Here is a 20,517-nt window from a genome sequence, read left to right on the forward strand (position 1 = left end):
GTACATCAGACATGATTTGATCATATATTTTCAATGCCTTGAATAAAATTAATTAACACTGTTATTCTACCACACATTTTACCAATGTTAATTCAAACACTATAGTTATAGTACCTGTACTGTGTGAATCGATCAAAATGAAAGCAAATATTCAAACATTTTAAGCATTTATTTAAACATGTGGCAACATTTATCAAATGTTTTGTTACAGAAAGAGCATATTCACAACATATACAACATATATGTAGTTTTAATAATTAGTTTCAATCATATACAGCGGGGGAAATAAGTATTGGATGTGTCAAAATTCTTTTTGAGGCTCTCTCAAATTGGGCCCAAAGTGTCAATATTTTGTGTGGCCACTATTATTTTCCAGCACTGCCTTAACCCTCTTGGGCATGGAGTTCACCAGAGCTTCAGAGGTTGCCACTCCAGTCCTCTTCCACTCCTCCATGATGACATCACTGAGCCGGTGGATGTTAGAGACCTTGTGCTCCTCCAGCTTCCGTTTGAGGATGCCCCACAGATCCTCAATAGGGTTTAGGTCTGGAGACATGCTTGGCCAGTCCATGACCTTCACCTTCAGCTTCTTTAGCAAGGCAGTGGTCATTTTGGAGGTGTGTTTGGGGTCGTTATCATGCTGGAATACTGCATACTGATCATGCTCTGCTTCAGTATGTCACAGTACATGTTGGCATTCATGGTTCCTCACTGAACTGTAGCTCCTCAGTGCCGGCAGCACTCATGCAGCCCCGGACCATGACGATCCTACCACCATGCTTGACTGTAGGCAAGACACACTTGTCTTTGTACTCCTCACATGCTTGACACCATCTGAACCAAATAAGTTTATCTTGGTCTCATCAGACCACAGGACATGGTTCCAGTAATCCATGTCCTTAGTCTGCTTGCTTGTCTTCCGAAAACAGCTTTCTTGTGCATCATCTTTAGAAGAGGCTTCCTTCTGGGATGACAGCCATGCAGACCAATTTGATGCAGTGTGCGGCGTATGGTCTGAGCACTGACAGGCTGACCCCCTCGCCCCTTCAACCGCTGCAGCAATGCTGGCAGCACTCATACGTCTATTTCCCAAAGACAACCTCTGGATATGACGCCGAGCTCTCAACTTCTTTGGTTGACCATGGCGAGGCATGTTCTGAGTGGAACCTTGGGGGGGTGGCTAATTGGGCCCAATTTGGACATTTTCACTTAGGGGTGTACTCACTTTTGTTGCCAGTGGTTTGGACATTAATGGCTGTGTGAGTTATTTTGAGGGGACAGCATATTTACACTGTTACACAAGCTGTACACTCACTACTTTACATTGCAGCAAAGTGTTATTTCTTCAGCGTTGTCACATGAAAAGATGTAATCAAATATTTACAAAAATGTGAGGGGTGTACCCACTTTTGTGAGAGACTGCGTTTGTGTGTGTAATATATATATATATATATATATATATATATATATATACACACACACACAGTAGGCCACATGTCCAAGGGCATCCTGGGTTAAGCCTCCTCTGAAAGCAATGACTGCCCTTAAAGTAAATCTCTCTCCTTGGAGCATCATATTGGAGGGAAATTCACACAAAGAAAATTCAAAAAGTCCAGCAATCTTTTGCTCTGGGGGAAAGGGACCCTGGCTCAAAATGAGTGTCATCACTAATGCCACTTGTTTCATGAACACTTTCATAATAAACCCTAAAGCAGTCCAGATGTTGTGTCTGTTCAATTTAACAAATGTATATAGAGCCTTTGCAGTGATCTTGTTTTCTAGCTGCTCACTAAGCTCTGTCCAAATGCTGTGATTAGGAATAGCTATGTTGCCATTTTGGACTATGGCCTCTTTTGATGAACAGAGGACTGAGAAACCTGTTGACTGCTGGTTTCTTTGGGTATCTGGCATAAGCAATACATAATTACCCACTGAAATTTACAATATACAATTGTATTTACAATGGCCAGAATTTTTATTTATTTACTATATTGACTTTTCCTATACTAACTACACTAAGTTCCAAAAGAGCATCTTGAACAGAAGTGTCACTTGCACCTAGTGGTGGCAGTGAAGTGTAGCAGATGATACTCCTTGTAAAGTAAATGAAATGTTCAATCATGAGAGACCAGTGATTGAAGTAAAGATAATTGTTTATTGAACAAATGATTATATGATTTGTCTCAACAAAGTCTTCAGCAATGCGACTCTAAAAGTGTGCTCACACCGAGGAGATTTGCGCCTATAAGTCAGTGTCTAATATTTTAAAAACGGAAGCAGCAAAAATGAAGCTTTTATCGGCACAAACCAGCACAAACAAAGCACAAACGATTGAGACCATTTGGGGTGAATTTAGAGCATGTGGGGGGCTGGGTGACCTCAGAATGACCTATAAATATTCTTTTAATATCTCCAAAACCGAAGCAGCACAAACGAAACTTTTATTGGCACAAACCAGCACAAATGGAGCACAAACAAACGAGCCTATTTGGAGTGAATTTGGAGTGTGTCGGGGGCTGGTGATGTCACCGCACCATAATTCAATGTCTAATATTTTAAAAATGCAAGCAGCACAAACAAAACTTTAATGGCACAAACCAGCACAAATGGAGCACAAACGATTGAAACTATTTTGCCGACGTTTTGCGTTGTGTGGGGGGCCAACTTCACACAGGTCCTTTGGGACCATGATCCAGAAGTGGCAGCAACATCACTCTGTCATCAACCGGCCACACACAGGAGCTCCTCGCAAGATTTATGACCAGCGAGTCAGAAGAATAGTCAGAAGAGTAGCCCAAGAGCCAAGGACCACTCAGAAAAAGCTCCAGAAACATTTAGAGGTTACAGTTGCCATCATCACAGGGAAAACAATAGGCAGTGCACTCCACTGCTCATGCTCACCCCGCAAGACTCCATTACTAAAGAAAAGGCATGTTGAAGCTCGTTTAAAATTACAACTCATTTGGACAAGCCTATGAAATACTGGGAGAATGTAGTCTGGTCAGATGAGAGCAAAAGTGTACATTTTGGCTGTCATACTGCACACCATGTTTGGAGAAGAAATGGCACTGCACATTACCCTAAAAACACTACACCAACAGTGAAGTTTGGAGGAGGAAGCATCATGGTGTGGGGCTGTATTTTTCGCATGATACTGGCAGACTTCATATAATTGAAGGAATGATGAATGGAGAAGAATCAGCCGCTATCCACCAGGATGATGAAGATGAGATGTGGGTGGATCTTCCAGTAAGACATCGATCCAAAGCATACAGCAAAGGAAACTCTCAGTTGGTTTCGTAGAAAAAAAAATCAAGGTGGTAGAATGGCCCAGTCAATAACCTGACTTCCAATCCAATTGAATAAGATTTAAAGACAATATGTTTAGAAAAATGGGCCAAAATCACACCTGAATACTGCGGCAGATTAGTTTTTTCATACAGGAAGCATCTTGAAGCTGTCATTACAAACAAAGACTTCTCCACTAAGTATTAAATGAATTTCAGTTAGCATGTTCAATACTTTTTCCTGTGTCATTCCATTTTATTAAACATAACTTTATTTAAGCACTTGGGAAATTGCAAATATATTTAATGAATAAAATGTTGATGCGTCCAATACTTATTTCTTATTTTTAATGAGGTCACAAGCCTTGCGATACACTGCAGTGGTCTGAATTGCTTACATTTTTAGCGGCACAGTCCTGGAAAGGAGGAAGAAGTGAGCATGTCGATGGAGGCAGGACACACACACAAACACACACACACACACACACACACACACACACACACACACACACACACACACACACACACACTTCTCCATGTAGTCTGAAATTCAGGATTTTCCATTTATTTTAATCAGATCCGAAGTAACTCGTAAGTTGCTACTTGAGTAGTTTTCTCATTATATACTTTATTACTCTTACTCAAGTAATTATTAACATTATTACTTTTACTGTTACTTCAGTAGTTATTTTTATAAGTAGTTTTACTTGTACTTGAGAATTTTTTTGGCTACTCTACCCACTTCTGCATATAGTTGTGTATTTGTGTCATTTTGTGCAGATGCAGGTTATAATATTGTGTTTGTTGTTTATAAATCTGATTAATCTCTTATAGGATGCATTTGGGTGAGTTAATTAACACGCTAGTAAAGTGCTGGTTTTCATTCACTCAGCTCAAGCAGGTCATTCCTGCTGATATCTATATTACTGGGTGTAAGCTATAGGCAGGAGAGGCTGTGCTCTGGTTCGATGGCTGGGGTTGATGTGAAGTGATGATAGGAGACTTGGATGGGAGGCTGGACAAGGATACTCTGGTTTTGATGGCTTTCCTGATGGTAGGGAGCGTTGTAGGGACTGGGGTCTTTCTGTAGGTCTCTTGTGGTTCTTCATCAGTCGGGGTGGGTGTTGTATGGCTCTGTTTCTCCTGGGGGTGGTGTTTGGGTTCTGGGTCAGGGCAAAGTCTTTTAGCATCTTGGCAAAGACATCGAACAGTTGCTTTGTATAGTTTTACGTTGTCATAGAGGCATGTGAGTTCCAGTGTGGGGTGATGTGCTGGGTGCACGTGAGGTTTGAGTGGACAGGCTTCGGAGAGGTTTGCATATACCCATTGGATTGTATCTGGGTGGAAAGACAAATAAATTTGATGACGTGGTTTGCAGGTGCTGTTTTATAGTCACGCGATGCACGAAATGCCATGTTACCTGACCACAGCAGAAAGGGAATGTTGTGAGAACTGTGGGGGGAAAAAAACAATAACAGTGACATCAGCAACAACACCCACAGGGCAGGGCTGAAGGTATAGAGGCCATACCACAATATGCGAACAACTCATTAGCATCACTAATCAGAAGGCCAGATTGGAATTCGCAAATAAATCTAGAGATGAGCCCCACAAGTTCTTGAATCGATTTTAACCGCTACCAAAGTGATGGAAAGCCCACTGGTCAAGCAGGGTGGAAGTAGTGTAATGGTGTGGGCTTGCATGGCTGCTTCTGGAACTAATCATTATTGATGGTGTAACGCATAATGATAACAGCAGATTGTATGTATTTCTCTGTAAATTGCAGACAGAATGTTTCTTTAGACTTTGCAATTCATTTTGCTACTAGCATCATGAGTTACATCATCAATAAAGATTAATGAGCCCGTTCCAGAAGCAGCCATGCAAGCCTAGGCACAGTGGAGGTAGTATCATGGCTCAGGATTGCATGAATGCTTCTACAACAGGCTCACATATGATGTAACTAATGTAAAATGATGGTAGCAGCAGAATGAATTTAGAAGTCTAGAGAAAAATTGTCTTCCTATTTGCAAAGAAATGCATCCAATCTAATTGGGAGGAACTTAATCATACAGTAAGACAATGACACAAACCCACTGCCAACACAACAAAGGATTTTATCAGGGGGTAAAAAGTGGAAGGTTTTAGATTGGCCAAGTCAATCACCAGATCTTAACATGATTAAGCATGTATTTCACCTCCTGAAGAGGAGACAGAAGGGAAAAACCCCACAAAACAACTGAACTGAAAGAAGCTGCAGTACAAGCATCACAAAATAAGAATGCAACAGTTTGGTGATGTCAGTGGGTCTTTGCCTTGATACAAATATTGTAAAATATGCACCCAAAAATGAAGTGTTATTTACGTTAAGAATACCCATTCCTATGATTTTGCTCACCTAAAAATTGGGTGGTCTGCCACCAAAAGTGCAATGTCCTACATTATTTAACACATTTATATGTAAATATCAGGAAATGAAAGCTGAAATTCCAAGCTACCGTCACACATTCATCATTTGATTTCAAACCAAAATGTATTTGGTGTATAGCAAAAACAAAAGAATTGGCCTTGCCATTCTAATACGTTCAGAGGGAACTGTCTCTATCTATCTATCTATCTATCTATCTATCTATCTATCTATCTATCTATCTAGACTCATCAGAAAAAGCAACATTTCTTTTTCAGGAGATGTATTTTAAAGATAATTTTGTAAAATCTAAATAAGCTTCACCAATCTTTATTGGAAAGAGTTTAAGCAATGTTTTTCATGCTTGTTCAATGAACCATAAACAATTATTGCACATGCACCTGTGGAACAGTCCTTAAGTCCTTATTTACAGGCAGTAGGCAATTAAGTACACAGTTACAATGACTTAGGACACTAAAGAGACCTTTCTACTGACTCTGAAAAACACCATAAGAAAGATGCCTAGAGGCCTGCTGCAGGGAGGCATGAGGACTGAAGAGCCTAATAAACTGCAATGTCCATAATGTAAGATGCCTAAGACATTGCTACAGGGAGACAGGAAGGACAGCTGATTGTTCTTGCTGTGGCAAACCACATGTAACTATGTGTCCTCACAGACATGATCAAGAACTTACAAATGCCTTGGTAGAAGAGTGGGGTAAGATCCCACAGCAAGAACTGACAAATGTGCTGCAAAGGTGAGATGCAATGTAGTACTTAAAGCAGCTGGTGGCCACACCAGATAATGACTGTTAGTTGTTACTTTTGATATTGACCTTGCCCCCTTTGTTCAGCGACTTATTATTCCTTTTCTGTTCCTCAAATATCCATGAAACTTGTTCAGATTCATGCTCTGAAATAAAGTGTAGAACCACGTGGTGGTGTTGACAACTCTTAATTCTGCAAGAACCATCTGCTGGACATCCTGTACTTTTGGCAAAAAAAAACATGCTATGATATCCAATAATTAAAGTTTAACATGAAAACAGGATTCAACCAAATAGTACTGTGTAAAACAATGGCATAGAAGACTGACTGTTAGAAGACTTTGTGCTGTCCTGTGACAACATGCATAAAACTCTTCTTTAAAAAGTATAGAGGTAAAAGGTTTCCCTCTGAACACGCTGAACCTATGACTCATTCCTGTTTTCAGGTGAATCTGGGGTCAGACAGACTTGGGGTTACAAACAAGAATGGCTATCTATTCTGAGGTGTGAACATGACAGTAATCAAATTCCACACCAGGCGGAATTTTTATTTTTTTTTAAAAAGTCAAATTTAGATCAGCACCCATCTGTGGCATCCATTAGCTGTTGTTAGTAGGATACACCATTTAAAATTGGGGATAATGATTGTTTATAAGTTGGAGTAGTGAAATTTTGCCTTCACTTTGCTCTGTTGCGCTGTTACTGACTTTAAGGGAAAGCAGGGGGCCTGTAGGATAGTGGGTCCACAAGAGGGGTGTGCACAAAAGATGTGAGAAGTAGCATTCCATTATATGATAAGCTCAGTGTATGGCAATGTTATGTTTTTTTTTACTACAACTGTACCTTTTGTGTATCTGTATTTGGACAACTCCTTCACAGGTTATGCATATTTTATATTCTTTTTTTTTGTCCACTGTAATAACAGAAGATGGGGAACAAACTGGGTAAATTATCTACTCATACTGCACTGTCAGACTAAGGAAATGAAATTTAAAAACAGGGGGGTGATGATTCCAGTCTGGTTGGACAATTTTAGTTATGGGATGAATTAACAGAGGGAGGAATAAAGCAAAACCAGTAGACCGTAATATTCAAAGTTGAAACACCATGTAGGGTTCACAAGCAAGGAAAAGAAGTGGTACAAATTATATGCATAAAAAAGACATCAGGATGATCTAATTTTAGCTGCAACCCCCAACAGCTCAATCTCCCTCTCTTCTTTCCCAGTATCCTCCTCCTTATCTGCAGCGGGGACACAATTGACTGCAGAGGAATCACCCACAGGACAACCCATGTTGTGACAACAACATATGCTGTGAGTGATTCTGCAGTCTTCACTCCTGTTCAAGTAAGACAGCAAAAGTACCAAAAATACAACAGCCACCAGTACAAGTGTTGATAGCTTTTCCCAATCTGAGGGCTACTGGAGAAACAACCATCTACATTTTTCAACCATGGGAACTGTCTAAAATAAGGAATATGGCTAGTCCATAATTGTCAGAGCTTTATACTACTGTGAACATGTACAAGCCCATGGGCAAGGAGTTGCAGATCTCATGGACACTTTGTTGTTTCAATCAGTATGGGACTTTTGAGGACACTATAATGCCTGACAGTATGGTATGGGCATCAACATACAACAAGCTGAAGGAGTGCATAAAGGCAGCGTACCCAACATGAGCAGACTGGGGCAAGATCAGTGGAGCAAAACTGTCTCAGAATTCCTGGACCGCCTCAGAGCTTGCATGGACTTCCACAGTGGAATTGAAAATGATCAATCACAAGAGCAAGTGTTGAAGCAACATTTGTGTATGGATTGAATCCCAAAGTCAAGGGGACAGTTATTCTACACTGTATAAGCTGGGAAAGCAAACTGTTGGAGGAAGTCACATGCCATCCATTACAAGAGGATTCTTACACAAAAATGGAAAAGACTAGCATAAATAAGCTCAGTGGTTTTATTTCCAAGGAATGCTCAGGAAACTACAAGAACAACCAGGCAGGGCTCAGTTTAAGCAGAACTCCATTACGAAGCCAATCAGAGACTGCTTTAGTTGTGGAGAAATAGGTCATTCTTCAAGGAATTGCCCACACCCACCCCAAGGGAATAGAGGTCAGACAGGAAAATCTCAAGCGATATACTGGACGTATATCTGTTTGTCCCATATGGACTGCAGCCTGACCAGCCTACAGGGCCCACAGTAACAACCCCAAATCCATTGGGAGACAGATCACTTTAGGGAGAAGAGGGGAGTGAGGAGGATATTGAGGGATGGCAGGATAATTTAATTCAAGTAAAAATTACAGATAGTACAGCATAGGATCCTGAAGTCATTTTGGAAGTTATGGGTGAGTCCCAGTTTTAATTACAATGGCCAGATCAGTAATAAATAATAAAACATCTTGTTTGAGGCAATTACTGCTGTGAGGGCATCAGCATTCCCTCTCCATGATTTTTATTTTCACATCACATTAAAATCTGTATTTAAAAAAATGTACAACTGTGCATTGATGTCTGGTGTCCAGTTGCTGCCCGATAAATCTGCTCGGTAGGCATTTGATTTCCAAAATGCAATTGCAGATAATTGAAGTAGTGATGGGTCAACTATTACAAATCCAGAGTTAGTCAAATTTATCTAGTATTTCTTATTATAAGATTACAATAAACCAAACATAAGATCATTAAACTTATTGCGATACTACTCATTTCAATCTTGTAGTTTTCCTATTCTATTGGCAGATAATTTTGCTTCTATCTAGAAATGAATGCTTAAAATTTAGGAATGACTTTAGTCGGATTCAGGTAATCAATAATCGCTGTTTACATGGTAGTTTCTTAATCAGAGCATTGTCTTAATCGGGTTAATATTAGATTATTGCTGTCCATGTAAATGTACTGAGTGTTTCTGTCATCAGCTGTTGTTGATTTCCTTGGCAGACCTATTCTGTGCCTGTTGCTCAGTAACCAGACACCAGGTTTCTTTCTTTTTTCAGCTTCAAAATGGTTTGCTTTTCTCCCATAGATAGCTCTCTGATCTTCATGTTGGCTTATCCTTTTTAACAACAAACGCAGTCTTCATAGGAGAAACTGAAGGCTAAAGCCAAGAGATGATGTTCAGAGCTATTTATTGTTTAAACAATCAATCTAACATGACACACCTGGGTAACAAGGAACCCCTAATAACAATCCTTACAATTACAGTAGGGTTTCAGCTCTTTGGGCTTGAATCCCTAAAAATCCTTACAATTACAGTAGGGTTTCAGCCGTTTGGGCTTGAACTCTTAAATATCATCCTCAAATGCTTATTGCATGTTATTCCTATATTTCACGTTTATTTTGCTATTGTAAATATAATAATAAAAATAATTAGAAACTTCACTGCATTTAATCTAAAACATCTATATGTTCATTTACATAACACTTCATAAAATAGCAAACTCAGCTATGATTCAACAACAATTCATCTAGACCACAACTTAATTAAGCACCAAGGATGCCATTCACCTCATACCTTCATGGAACTTATCATTCTCCCAGCACTAATGAAAAATAATTAAATGCATCCTCACCTTCCAGCTCACACAGCTGCTTGGCCAGAGTGTCTTTAAAAATTATCTGCCCACGATGCATAGCTGTAGCCCTGGGAGGATGGGGGGGAGAGAGAGAGAGAGAGAGAGAGAGAGAGAGAGAGAGAGAATTTGAATTTTGAAAGAACCTTTATTAAATGAAACAGAATCTTACAAAGTCAACCCACACCAAATGTAAATAAATAGCATTTATTTGTAGATGTCAATACTAAGATGCTTAAAATGTGAATGAAGCACTTTATAAAACAAAAGTCAATTATCACTCTTGATTTAACAAAGGCTGCACAGTGCATCCAGAAAGTATTCATAGCGCTTCACTTTTTTCACATTTTGTTAAGTTACAGCCTTATTCCAAAATTGATTAAATTAATTATTTTCCTAAAGAGTCTACAAACAATACCCCATAATGACAACGTGAAAGAAGTTTGTTTGAAATCTTTGCAAATTTATTAAAAATAAAAAACAAAAAAGCACATGTACATAAGTATACACATCCTTTGCTATGGCACTCAAAATTGAGCTCAGGTGCATCCTGTTTCCACTGATCATCTTTGAGATGTTTCTACAACTTGATTGGAATCCACCTATGGTAAATTCAGTTGATTGGACATGATTTGGAAAGGCACACACCTGTCTATAAAAGGTCACACAGTTAACAAGTCAGAGCACAAACCAAGCCATGAAGTCCAAGGAATTGTCTGTAGACCGCCAAGACAGGATCGTATCAAGGCACAGATCTGGGGAAGGGTACAGAAACATTTCTGCAACTGTGACTACGTTTACATGGACAGCATTAATCTAATTATTGACCTTACTCTGAGTAAGATAATAATGTGATTAAGGTGTTTACATGAGTCGCTTTTAGAATACCCCAGTCATGTTCCCATTTTACATGTTATAAAACATAATTAGATTAACAGCCCGCGTCATTACGTCACCGTGCCACGCCATCCGACGTTCCCACGGAATTTCACGTATCAACATACAGTTCGTCTTCGTTATGGTACAGTATACAGTTTTAGGTGTTTTTATTAAATTTTTTACGAACGCTTTAAGTGCAGTAAATTATTTGTCATGCTGTACGTGAAAATAGACAACTACTTGAAGCGGTGAGTGTGTCCCAAATCGCGTTGTTATCATCTATATAGTAGCCGAGATACATGTCTTTTTCCCCACTACAGGCCTATGGTAGGCAAGTGTGCGATTTGGGACACGGCCGAACTCTCTTGTTTGCCGTTAAACATAAAACTGCCGTGTGTGATCGTGTCCTGTCGCAAAATGCGGTGAAAACTCCCACACGACGTTCACAATGTGATTAAGGTGTTTACCTGTCTGTAATACATGTCGATAATGCAACTAAAACAGGAGTACTCCACCTGTCTTAATTAGATTATTGCTTACTTCGATTATGACCTTAATTAGATTAAGGTAAGTAAAAATTGCTGTTTACATGGTAGTTTCTTAATTAGAGTATGGTCTTAATCAGATTAAGAGTGGATTATTGTTGTCCATGTAAACGCAGCTATTGAAGGTCCCAATGAGCACAGTGGCCTCCATCAACCATAAATGGAAGAAGTTTGGAACTATGGGACTCTTCCTAGAGCTGGCTGTCCGGCCAAACTGAGCGATTGGGGGAGAAGGGCCTTAGTCAGGGAGGTTACTTAAAAGCTGATGGTCACTCTGACAGTGTGTCTCTGTGGAGAGAGGAGAACCTTCCAGAAGAACAACCATCTCTGTAGCACTCCACCAATCAGGCCTGTATGGTTGAGTGGCCAGACAGAAGCCACTCCTCGGTAAAAGGCACATGACAGCCCGCCTGGAGTTTGCCAAAAGGCACCTGAAGAACTTTCAGACTATGATGAAACAAAGATTGAACTCTTCGGCCTGAATGGCAAGTGTAATGTCTGGAGGAAACCAGGCACCAGTCATGACCTGGCCAATACCATCCCTACAGTGAAGCATGGTGGTGGCAGCATTATGCTGTGGATCTTTTTCAGTGGCAGGAACTGGGAGACTAGTCAGGATCGAGGGCAAGATGAATGCAGGAATGTACAGAGACATCCTTGATGAAAACCTGCTCCAGAGTGCTCTGGACCTCAGACTGGGGCGAAGGTTCATCTTCCAACAGGACAACGATCCTAAGCACACAGCCAAGATAACAAAGGAGTGGCTACAGGACAACTCTGTGAATGTCCTTGAGTGGCCCAGCCAGAGCCCAGACTTGAACCCGATTGAACATCTCTGGAGAGATCTGAAAATGGCTGTGCACACACGCTCCCCATCCAACCCGATGGAGCTTGAGAGGTCCTGCAAAGAAGAATGGGAGAAAGTGCCCAAAAATAAGTGTGCCAAGCTTGTAGCATCATACTCAAAAAGACTTGAGGCTGTAATTGGCACCAATGGTGCTTCAACAAAGTATTGACCAAAGGCTGTGAATACTTATGTACATGTGCTTTTTTATTTTTTTTTTATTTTTAATAAATTTGCAAAGATTTCAAACAAACTTCTTTTATGTTGTCATTATGGGGTATTGTTTGTAGAATTTTGAGGAAAATAAAGAATTTAATCCATTTTGGAATAAGGCTGTAACATAACAAAATGTGGAAAAATTGACATTTTTTCAATTTAATTTTTTATGCTTACATAGATGGCCAGCTTGGTTTGGCCCAGGATAAAATTTAGCAGCTGACACACTTCTTTAGGACACACCTAAAACCAAAAATAAAAGTCTTCATAGAAAATTTTTCCTTAAGAGAATCAAACAGGTTTATGTAAAATCATAAATAGTGGATTCAATGGAAATCATAAATAGTGGTTTCTAAGACTCTGCATAAAAGAACAAAACAGTGTTTCTGTTTGAACAGAAATGACATTCTACTCCAACCAGAGGATTTAATACTGAAATAAAAGAATTAACAGCAATGCCACCATGCAGAACTCTCCACTGTAGATTCCCTGCCCTTTTGGTTAATGGTGGTTTATTCAAGGATCTCCGTTCTGGTTTAACATCTGCATTTACATTATGTACATCACACCAGAGTGTATCAGCTTTTTTTTTTTAATCTAAAATCATTTTGTTTAAGATCATGACACATCATTTATTCAAACTTCAACCTGTGACTGAGAAGAAATTTAAACATTTAAAATTCAAAATTTTTGAGCTTCCAAGTAAGGCTGGAAGGTCCACCCACGTCCCATCTTCATCATCCTGGTGGATGGCAGCAGATTCTTCTCAAGAATCTCCCTGTAAAGGGCTCCATTCATCGTTCCTTTAATTATATGAAGTCTGCCAGTACCATGCGACGAAAAACAGTCCAACACCATGATGCTTCCAACTTCACTGTTGGTATAGTGTTTTTAGGGTGATGTGCAGTGCCACTTCTCCATTCATAGTGTGTAGTATGACAGTAAAAAAGTTAAATTTTGCTCTCATCTGACCAGACTACACTTTCCCAGTATTTCATAAGCTTGTCCAAAATTTAAATGAGCTTTGACATGTCTTTTCTTTAGTGATGGAGTCTTGCAGGGTGAGCATGCATAGAGACTATGGCGGCGGAGTGCATGGCCTACTGTTTTCTCTGTGTTGATGGTACCTGCTGCCTCCAAGTGTTCCTGGAGTGCTTTCTAAGGGGTCCTTGGCTCTTGGACTACTCTTCTGACTATTCTTCTGACTCCCTGGTCAGAAATCTTGCGAGGTGCGCCTGTGCATGGCCAGTTGATGACATAGTGATGTTGCTTCCACTTGCGGATATCCCCATTGGTGCTTACTGTAAGATTCAGAAGTTTTGAAATACACGTGTATCCGATTCTATCAATATGTTTCACAACAATAAGATTGTGAAGGTCTTGGGAGAGCTCTTTGCTTTTACCCATCATGTGATGTTTCGTGTGTGACACCTTGTAAAGAAAAGCTTTTTTATAGACCATCAAGTTATTAACCCAGCTGGTAGTAATTTGCACAGATAGGAGGTATAATTATTTACTGATTTCAGCTGGTTCCTTGCCTTACCTTGCCTTGGAGAACTACTTTTTCTTAGCATGTTCAATACTTTTTCCTTTGTCATTCCATTTTTTACACATAATTTTATTTATGGACTTTAATATTGTGAATTCTTCATATTTGTGGATTTCTTGACTTAATACTAATGAAAATTTCATGTGAATAACCTCATTGGAAATATATTTACTGAAAAAAATGTTGACGTGTTCAATTATTTCCCCCATTGTAAATGCCTCCACACATCACTTAGTTCATGCATGTTGATAACTTTAGTGAGATGCTAATATGAAGGCAAGTGAGGTTCAATATGTTTTCTGTCCAGGTTGAGTTCTATACCATTAAAATCACCACCCAGAAATAAAAAATAATCAGTGGAGCAGTTCTGCAGTGTATAACATAATGTGTCTAAAAACAACTCGAACTTTTAGTAGTCTGCCTTTTAGGACTTTTTCAGCCTGATATGACAAAGGACTAAAATTTTTTGTAAATAACATGTTAACTCCCACACTAAGTGTGGTGTCATGGCTAAGTGCAGAGATCCCTTCCTTTTATTGTGTCCAGTCACTGGTATTCTTAGCATCAAAATGTGTTTCCTGAATAAAAGTAACATCTATTTTTCCTGTTTAATGAGTTTATACAATATAGCCCTTTTTTTGATGTCTCCAGCACCATTTAAGTTCAGTGAAGCAATGCGCACTACACTCATATGCGCACTTCACTCAAACAAAAATGAAAATGAAAATAAAAACAGCCAACAGACAACACACCCTTGCTGGGGTTCTTCAGCTCGGACCTTCTCACAGCCATCACTCAGTTCTATGCTGAGTTTTTCATGATCTTCTCTAGCCGATAAACTTCTTTATTTGTGAAACACCCTTCACTTATCAAACTTTTAGTTTCATCAGCAAACTGCTTTAGGTCAGGAAAATATTCTTTAACCCGTAGCCCTCTTTTGTTTTTTTGTTGATTTAAGAAACAGTTTAATGTCATCTACATCGTAGTTACAACCTGAACATTCACTCTTGGACAGCACTGTGCTAGAATCAAATAGTTCACTTTCACTCTCAGATTCGTTCATTTTCACTCTGTGTCATTCAGATTCATCTAAATTGCCTTTCTTCAGTAGTCTACAGTTGTTACTTTGTCTGAGTTTTTCCTTTTTAGTGGCACTTTAAACACTACGTGTTCCGTCTCCATTTCACAGCCATCATCCCCCCATTTATTTGCCAGTTTTTCCAAGTCGCAATTTAACTGTTTATTGTCTGTTCTTGGTGATGTTGTGATAGCACTCATACCTGCATTTGTCGGCTCTTGTGAGGTCGATCTAGTGTCTGCAGGCCCAGCAACACACACATCTTCCCCACCAGGTTCCTTCTCCATGGTGGTCTCTGCCTCAGCCAAGCCAAACCCAGACAGCCCTGCACTAACCGGCTCATTTGCCCTATCCTCGTTGTCTCTGTTAGTTTGATCCTTACTCTTGTTTGGACAAGTGCAGTCTAAATGTCCTGTTTTTCAGCATCCGAAACATTTAATTTTATCCTTGGTTGCGAAGATCACGTAAACAAAATCATCCACCCGAAAGTTTAGCACTAGATCTAATTCCGCATCATCTTTGATGATCATATACACAAATGTTCTGAATTAAACAACATGCTTTAATAGAGGAGATTCACATCAATTTGTGATTTTTTAAATAATTGGTGAGACCAGTTTACCGTACCGAGAGAGTGAGAAAGAGTTAAAATCTCATTGCTAATAAATGGAGGGACGTTCAAGATGGCATTGTAATGAATGGCAGTGAAAGAGTGAGAAGGGGAGTAAGTGTTTCATCACCATGTTACACTAGTTTATTCGTGTTTCCCACCAAGCTAAGAAAAATGACTTTCACATTATTCATTCTGGACTCTAAGAGAATGCACTGGTGACCCTCCACATTTCCCACAGCTAGGCAACAATCTTCCACACTCACAGCAGAGGCTACCTTCACCCCATGGTGCCACGTTAGAGACCCTAAACCCCCCACAGCTGGGGCAGCCATGCTTCCCTGTGCTCCAGCAGCAAAACAGCCTGAAAAATGTGCAAAAACAAACCTGTCTGCAGTTCTACTAAATAAGATTAATTAAATCACCCCAAAATTAAACAAAATATATTAAATAAGGGAAGGGAAAAAGCTTCATCAGAAGCACAAACAGCCACACTCGGGCTCACTCTCACAAAGCTCCACCCACTCTCTCTCAGCATGCGCTCAGAGAGAGAGAGAGATTTTGTATTACTTTTAAAAGACTATCAAATGTAAGAACGTTTTGAAACTCATTAACTAACTCTTTGACAAAAGTGTCTCTCAGAAGCCCTATTTCATTTTAAAAAGCTCCACATTATCAGGCCACTGATTGTATTCCACCAGTGATTTAAACAATACTACCATATTAACACTTTTCTCTTCATTTATGATAGATTTTACATACATTGAATATAAGGGCTTTTTCTCAGTGAATTGAAAATCCAAGTCCTGATACCTTTATACACAATATAAGCTAGTTAGTGTTTGTAGCAATTTCAACAGCATGATACTTAAAAAAACTTGTTTCTGAACTTTTTTAGCTTATGCCATAGCATAGTAACCAAATGAAAAATGGAAAAAAAAAAATCTAAACTAAGAGAGCTTGGCAACTTTTCAGCTGGCTCATAAAGAGACACATAGCTTATTAATAATGTTAATCAACTCATCCCTATACATCACTCTCATGCTTCAGACTCATGCTAAACCCTGTGTGACATATCACCACCTGACACAGTCTATGGAGCCATCCGGCCTGTGAGCCAATTCCCCCCAGACGGGACAGAAAATCTGCCACTACCATCTGCTTCACAGCCTTGGACATCTGTGAACTGTGGCTGTAATGCATTTCCCTGCAGCATTTTGAGACCAACAACTGGGTCATTGATTCTCCTGTTTTAGTAACTCTCACTCAGTATAAATGTTCGTTAAAAACTGTGAAATAGGGAAAGGTCAGCACTACCCCAGCTTGCGCATTTCAGCTATTAATCTCCATGACCTTATCAAAGGCATTCCCCAAAGTATTTTCGTGTGATGGGGCCTGAATAGAGGAGATGGGACCTTGTCCACTCACCATCTCACCAATTGCCCTTGCCTGGTCACCATCATGCGGCACTGCTTCCCCTAATGGTGTGTGTAAAAGATCCTTCCGGTCGACAGTGTGCCTGAAGAGCAGCCACATTCAAGGGTGCATGAACGACATGTGGTCCGCAACCAGCTGGGTGGCTTCAGCCAGGTGGGCAGATTCTGCCAACGAGTTGGGTTGGTGATACTGGACCCATTCCAAAACTTGATCAGAAGTTAGCCTCTGGGCAAATATGAACAACTGGTCAACTTCCTCCAGCACCAAAACACAATGGAAGCTTGGATGCTTTTCCCCTAGCAGGTGTCAGGTGTGTCACATGAATCAGCTCATTCCCATACAGTACTCACCTGATGACTCCCACTAAAACACATCCCTTCCTCCTTCTGTGTTAACATTAGCTATCCATACTTTTAATGTTACTTTGAGTTGTGGAGTTTTGAGAGGTCACACTATTTTAAAAACATTATTTATGACATTTATAAATGTTTCAATTCAGGTTATTGGGGCTTCCAGATAGTGTTAGTGATCTTATCCAAACCTAATATGTCAGTGAAGATGCTCACTGTCCCTTAGTTAAATCATTCCATGCATCACCTCAGAGCACAGTGCTTTTACCTCATGTTCTGCATTTCCTGATTTTGAAGCTCTTCTCTCGTTTGTGTTTCCATTATGGATTATCCATGTTTGATGCTGCCTGCCTGTTTTTTGACCCATGCTTTGGACTGTGACAATGATTCCTGGTTATACATGCACCCTGGCTTCTATTGAGGCTGGTCTTTTGGCCACAATCTGAAATACAGGTTAAAATCAACACCTCACAATCAACACCATGATGTTCTTAATGTAAGTCACACTCACATCTACAAACAATTCACATGCATGTCATGCTGGCAGTGGTGTAACTAAAAATCCATTTCTGTGAGATGAGAAAATATATAAATTCACGATTGTTTTTCTCATCTGTACAATTAAATTTGTGTTAAGTACTTGTGCATTTCAGGTGGATGTCAGACCGCAGTAAGAGCAGTGATCACTCAAATATCTTATATAAACATTTACGGTACAATCTACCAACAAACAATCTTACCAAATTAATAACATTAATATGTAGTTAATATTAGTAGTTCCACTGAAAATATTTTTTAAAATACAATTACATAAAATATCATAATTATCATGTTGCCTAGTAATGGGGATCCTGGCGAGTTTAACACAGCTACAGCTGGCTTGTTTTCATTTTTTTTTTTTTTTTATTAACTGCAAATTCAGTGTAAATATTGCTTGATTTTTTTTTTTTTAGTATTTTAGTTAAGTTAGATCATTGTAAGTTAGTGACATTTATTTATTTGTTTTCTGTCGCATTTTACTGTGTTCTGCCTGGAGACAATGCTATTCAAATCACCAAGATAACTTTGAGATTTCTTTGCTGATAAACATCGAACTGCTTGAGGTGGATTACAGTGAAGTCTGGGTGAAGTTGGCTGCTGTTCACAGCGAAAACAATCCATCTGATTGCTAAAGATTCAGAAATACTCAGCAGGTGAACTTTACCGGCTGTGGGGGAACTATGAGCCTCCTACAGGGCTACTCTGCCAAGGCAACTTTCTTTGGAATCCAAAATACGTCCATCAAGGATCTCTTCAAAAGATGTGATCAACGAGAATGATTTCAATGCTATTCCCTCCCTCTGGTCTGTAAACCGGCATCACTCAGTGATCTCTGCCTGATGCGGCGTTGACTGTAGTGTACTAGCCTCTCTGCCTAGGTCAGATGTGCAAATGTACACTGCCTGAAATTTGGATTATACAGTATTTGATCTGTCGCCAACAAAGCTGCTCTGGTCAGTTTCTTTATTACTGATGATAAACTGGATTTTCTAGGCCTCACAGAAACCTGGCAGCAAAACAATGATTTTCTACATCAGCAAGCAAGCAGCCCCACCATGATTTGTTTACATCTGTAAATCCCATCCTTCTGGGTGAGGAGGTGGTTTTGCACTGCTATATCGTGAGAATGTAAAACTGACTCCACTCACCTTGCCTGATCAATCCTTTGAACTACTGGCTGTCAAACTCCGTGGACCTACACCCACTGTTATTGCGGTACTGTACAGAGCACCTAAGCCATGTGTTCAGATCTGAACTTCCAACTATACTAAGGACTCTAAATGTAACGTCTCTGAATGTGATCATGATGGGCGATTTTAACATCCATTTGGATAACGCTTTTTACAAGAGATTTTATGGCCAAGCTTGATTGTATTGGTATTACCCAATATGTAGACTTTTCAACCCATATAAAAGCCCATATTTTAGATCTGGTCTGCTGCACTGGTATTACACACTGCCACATCAATGCTGCTGAACTACCCATCTCAGACCACAAAGCTGTGCTGTTTGAAACCTACCTACCTGTCATGAAATCAAATGTTCTGTGCGTTAAGTCATATCGCAACATTAAAAAGGTCAAGCCAGAGGAGTTTACCACTCTAATTAAAGCTTATTCCTGTCCTGCTCCTAATACTTCATTTGTGGATCTACTGAGCCATTACAATTACTGCTTGTCTTCCGCACGTAACAGTATTTCGATTACATACTTCACTACAAAAATGCCCTTTCTGTTGCAAAAAATATCATATTATGCAAATATCATCAGTGCGGGAGAAGGAAACACCAGAGCTCTTTTTTCCACTGTGAATGGACTACTTAAACCACCTGATAACTCAATTTATCTGAATCTCTCTGAGGAATGCTGTTCAGCCTTCCTGAAATTTGTTCGCTGTAAAATTGCAAACATTCATCAACAATTGACTTTGAAACAATTGAAAGGAGTCATACTCCCTGAATACTACAGTCCCTCCACATGCCAGTGCATTTACTCATTTCAGTCTCCCAGTGAAAAGTCACGTCTTGAAACTCATGTGCAATTCCTCCACCTGTCAACTGGATCCTGCGTCAACCAACTTAAAGTGTTCCTGCCCTCTATCTCCCCTCTGATAACCTCAATAATTAACACTTCTCTCACCACTGGTGTGGTCCCCCTTTCACTAAAAACTGCCATTGTCAGGGCAACACTGAAAAAGCCAGGACTGGATCCTAATGACTTCAATAATTATCGACTTATCTCTAACCTACCATTTAGATTAAAAGTCCTTTAGAGGATAGTGGCATCTCAGCTCCAGGAACACCTAAAAACAGTAATCTGTTAAAGCCATTCCAATCTTGGCTTCACCATAAACACAGCTCAAAAACTGCCATGGTTAAGTTAACCAATGATCTCCTTTGCACAGGTGATTCTGGACAACTCTCCATTCTCATCCTCCTAG

General features: G+C 39.7%; 1 protein-coding gene across 1 annotated transcript in view; it reads right to left on the reverse strand.

The window, feature by feature from the left end:
- The window catches only part of reln (reelin), a 610,589-nt gene that overhangs the window by 400,194 nt on the left and 189,878 nt on the right, over positions 1 to 20,517 (reverse strand). Inside the window, exon 4 of the mRNA XM_053678020.1 lies at positions 10,032 to 10,102. Coding sequence (XP_053533995.1) covers positions 10,032 to 10,102 — 71 coding nt within the window. The remainder of the gene's footprint in view (positions 1 to 10,031; positions 10,103 to 20,517) is intronic.

Source organism: Ictalurus punctatus, chromosome 4 (genome assembly GCF_001660625.3).
Source record: "Ictalurus punctatus breed USDA103 chromosome 4, Coco_2.0, whole genome shotgun sequence".
Lineage (NCBI taxonomy): Eukaryota > Metazoa > Chordata > Actinopteri > Siluriformes > Ictaluridae > Ictalurus > Ictalurus punctatus.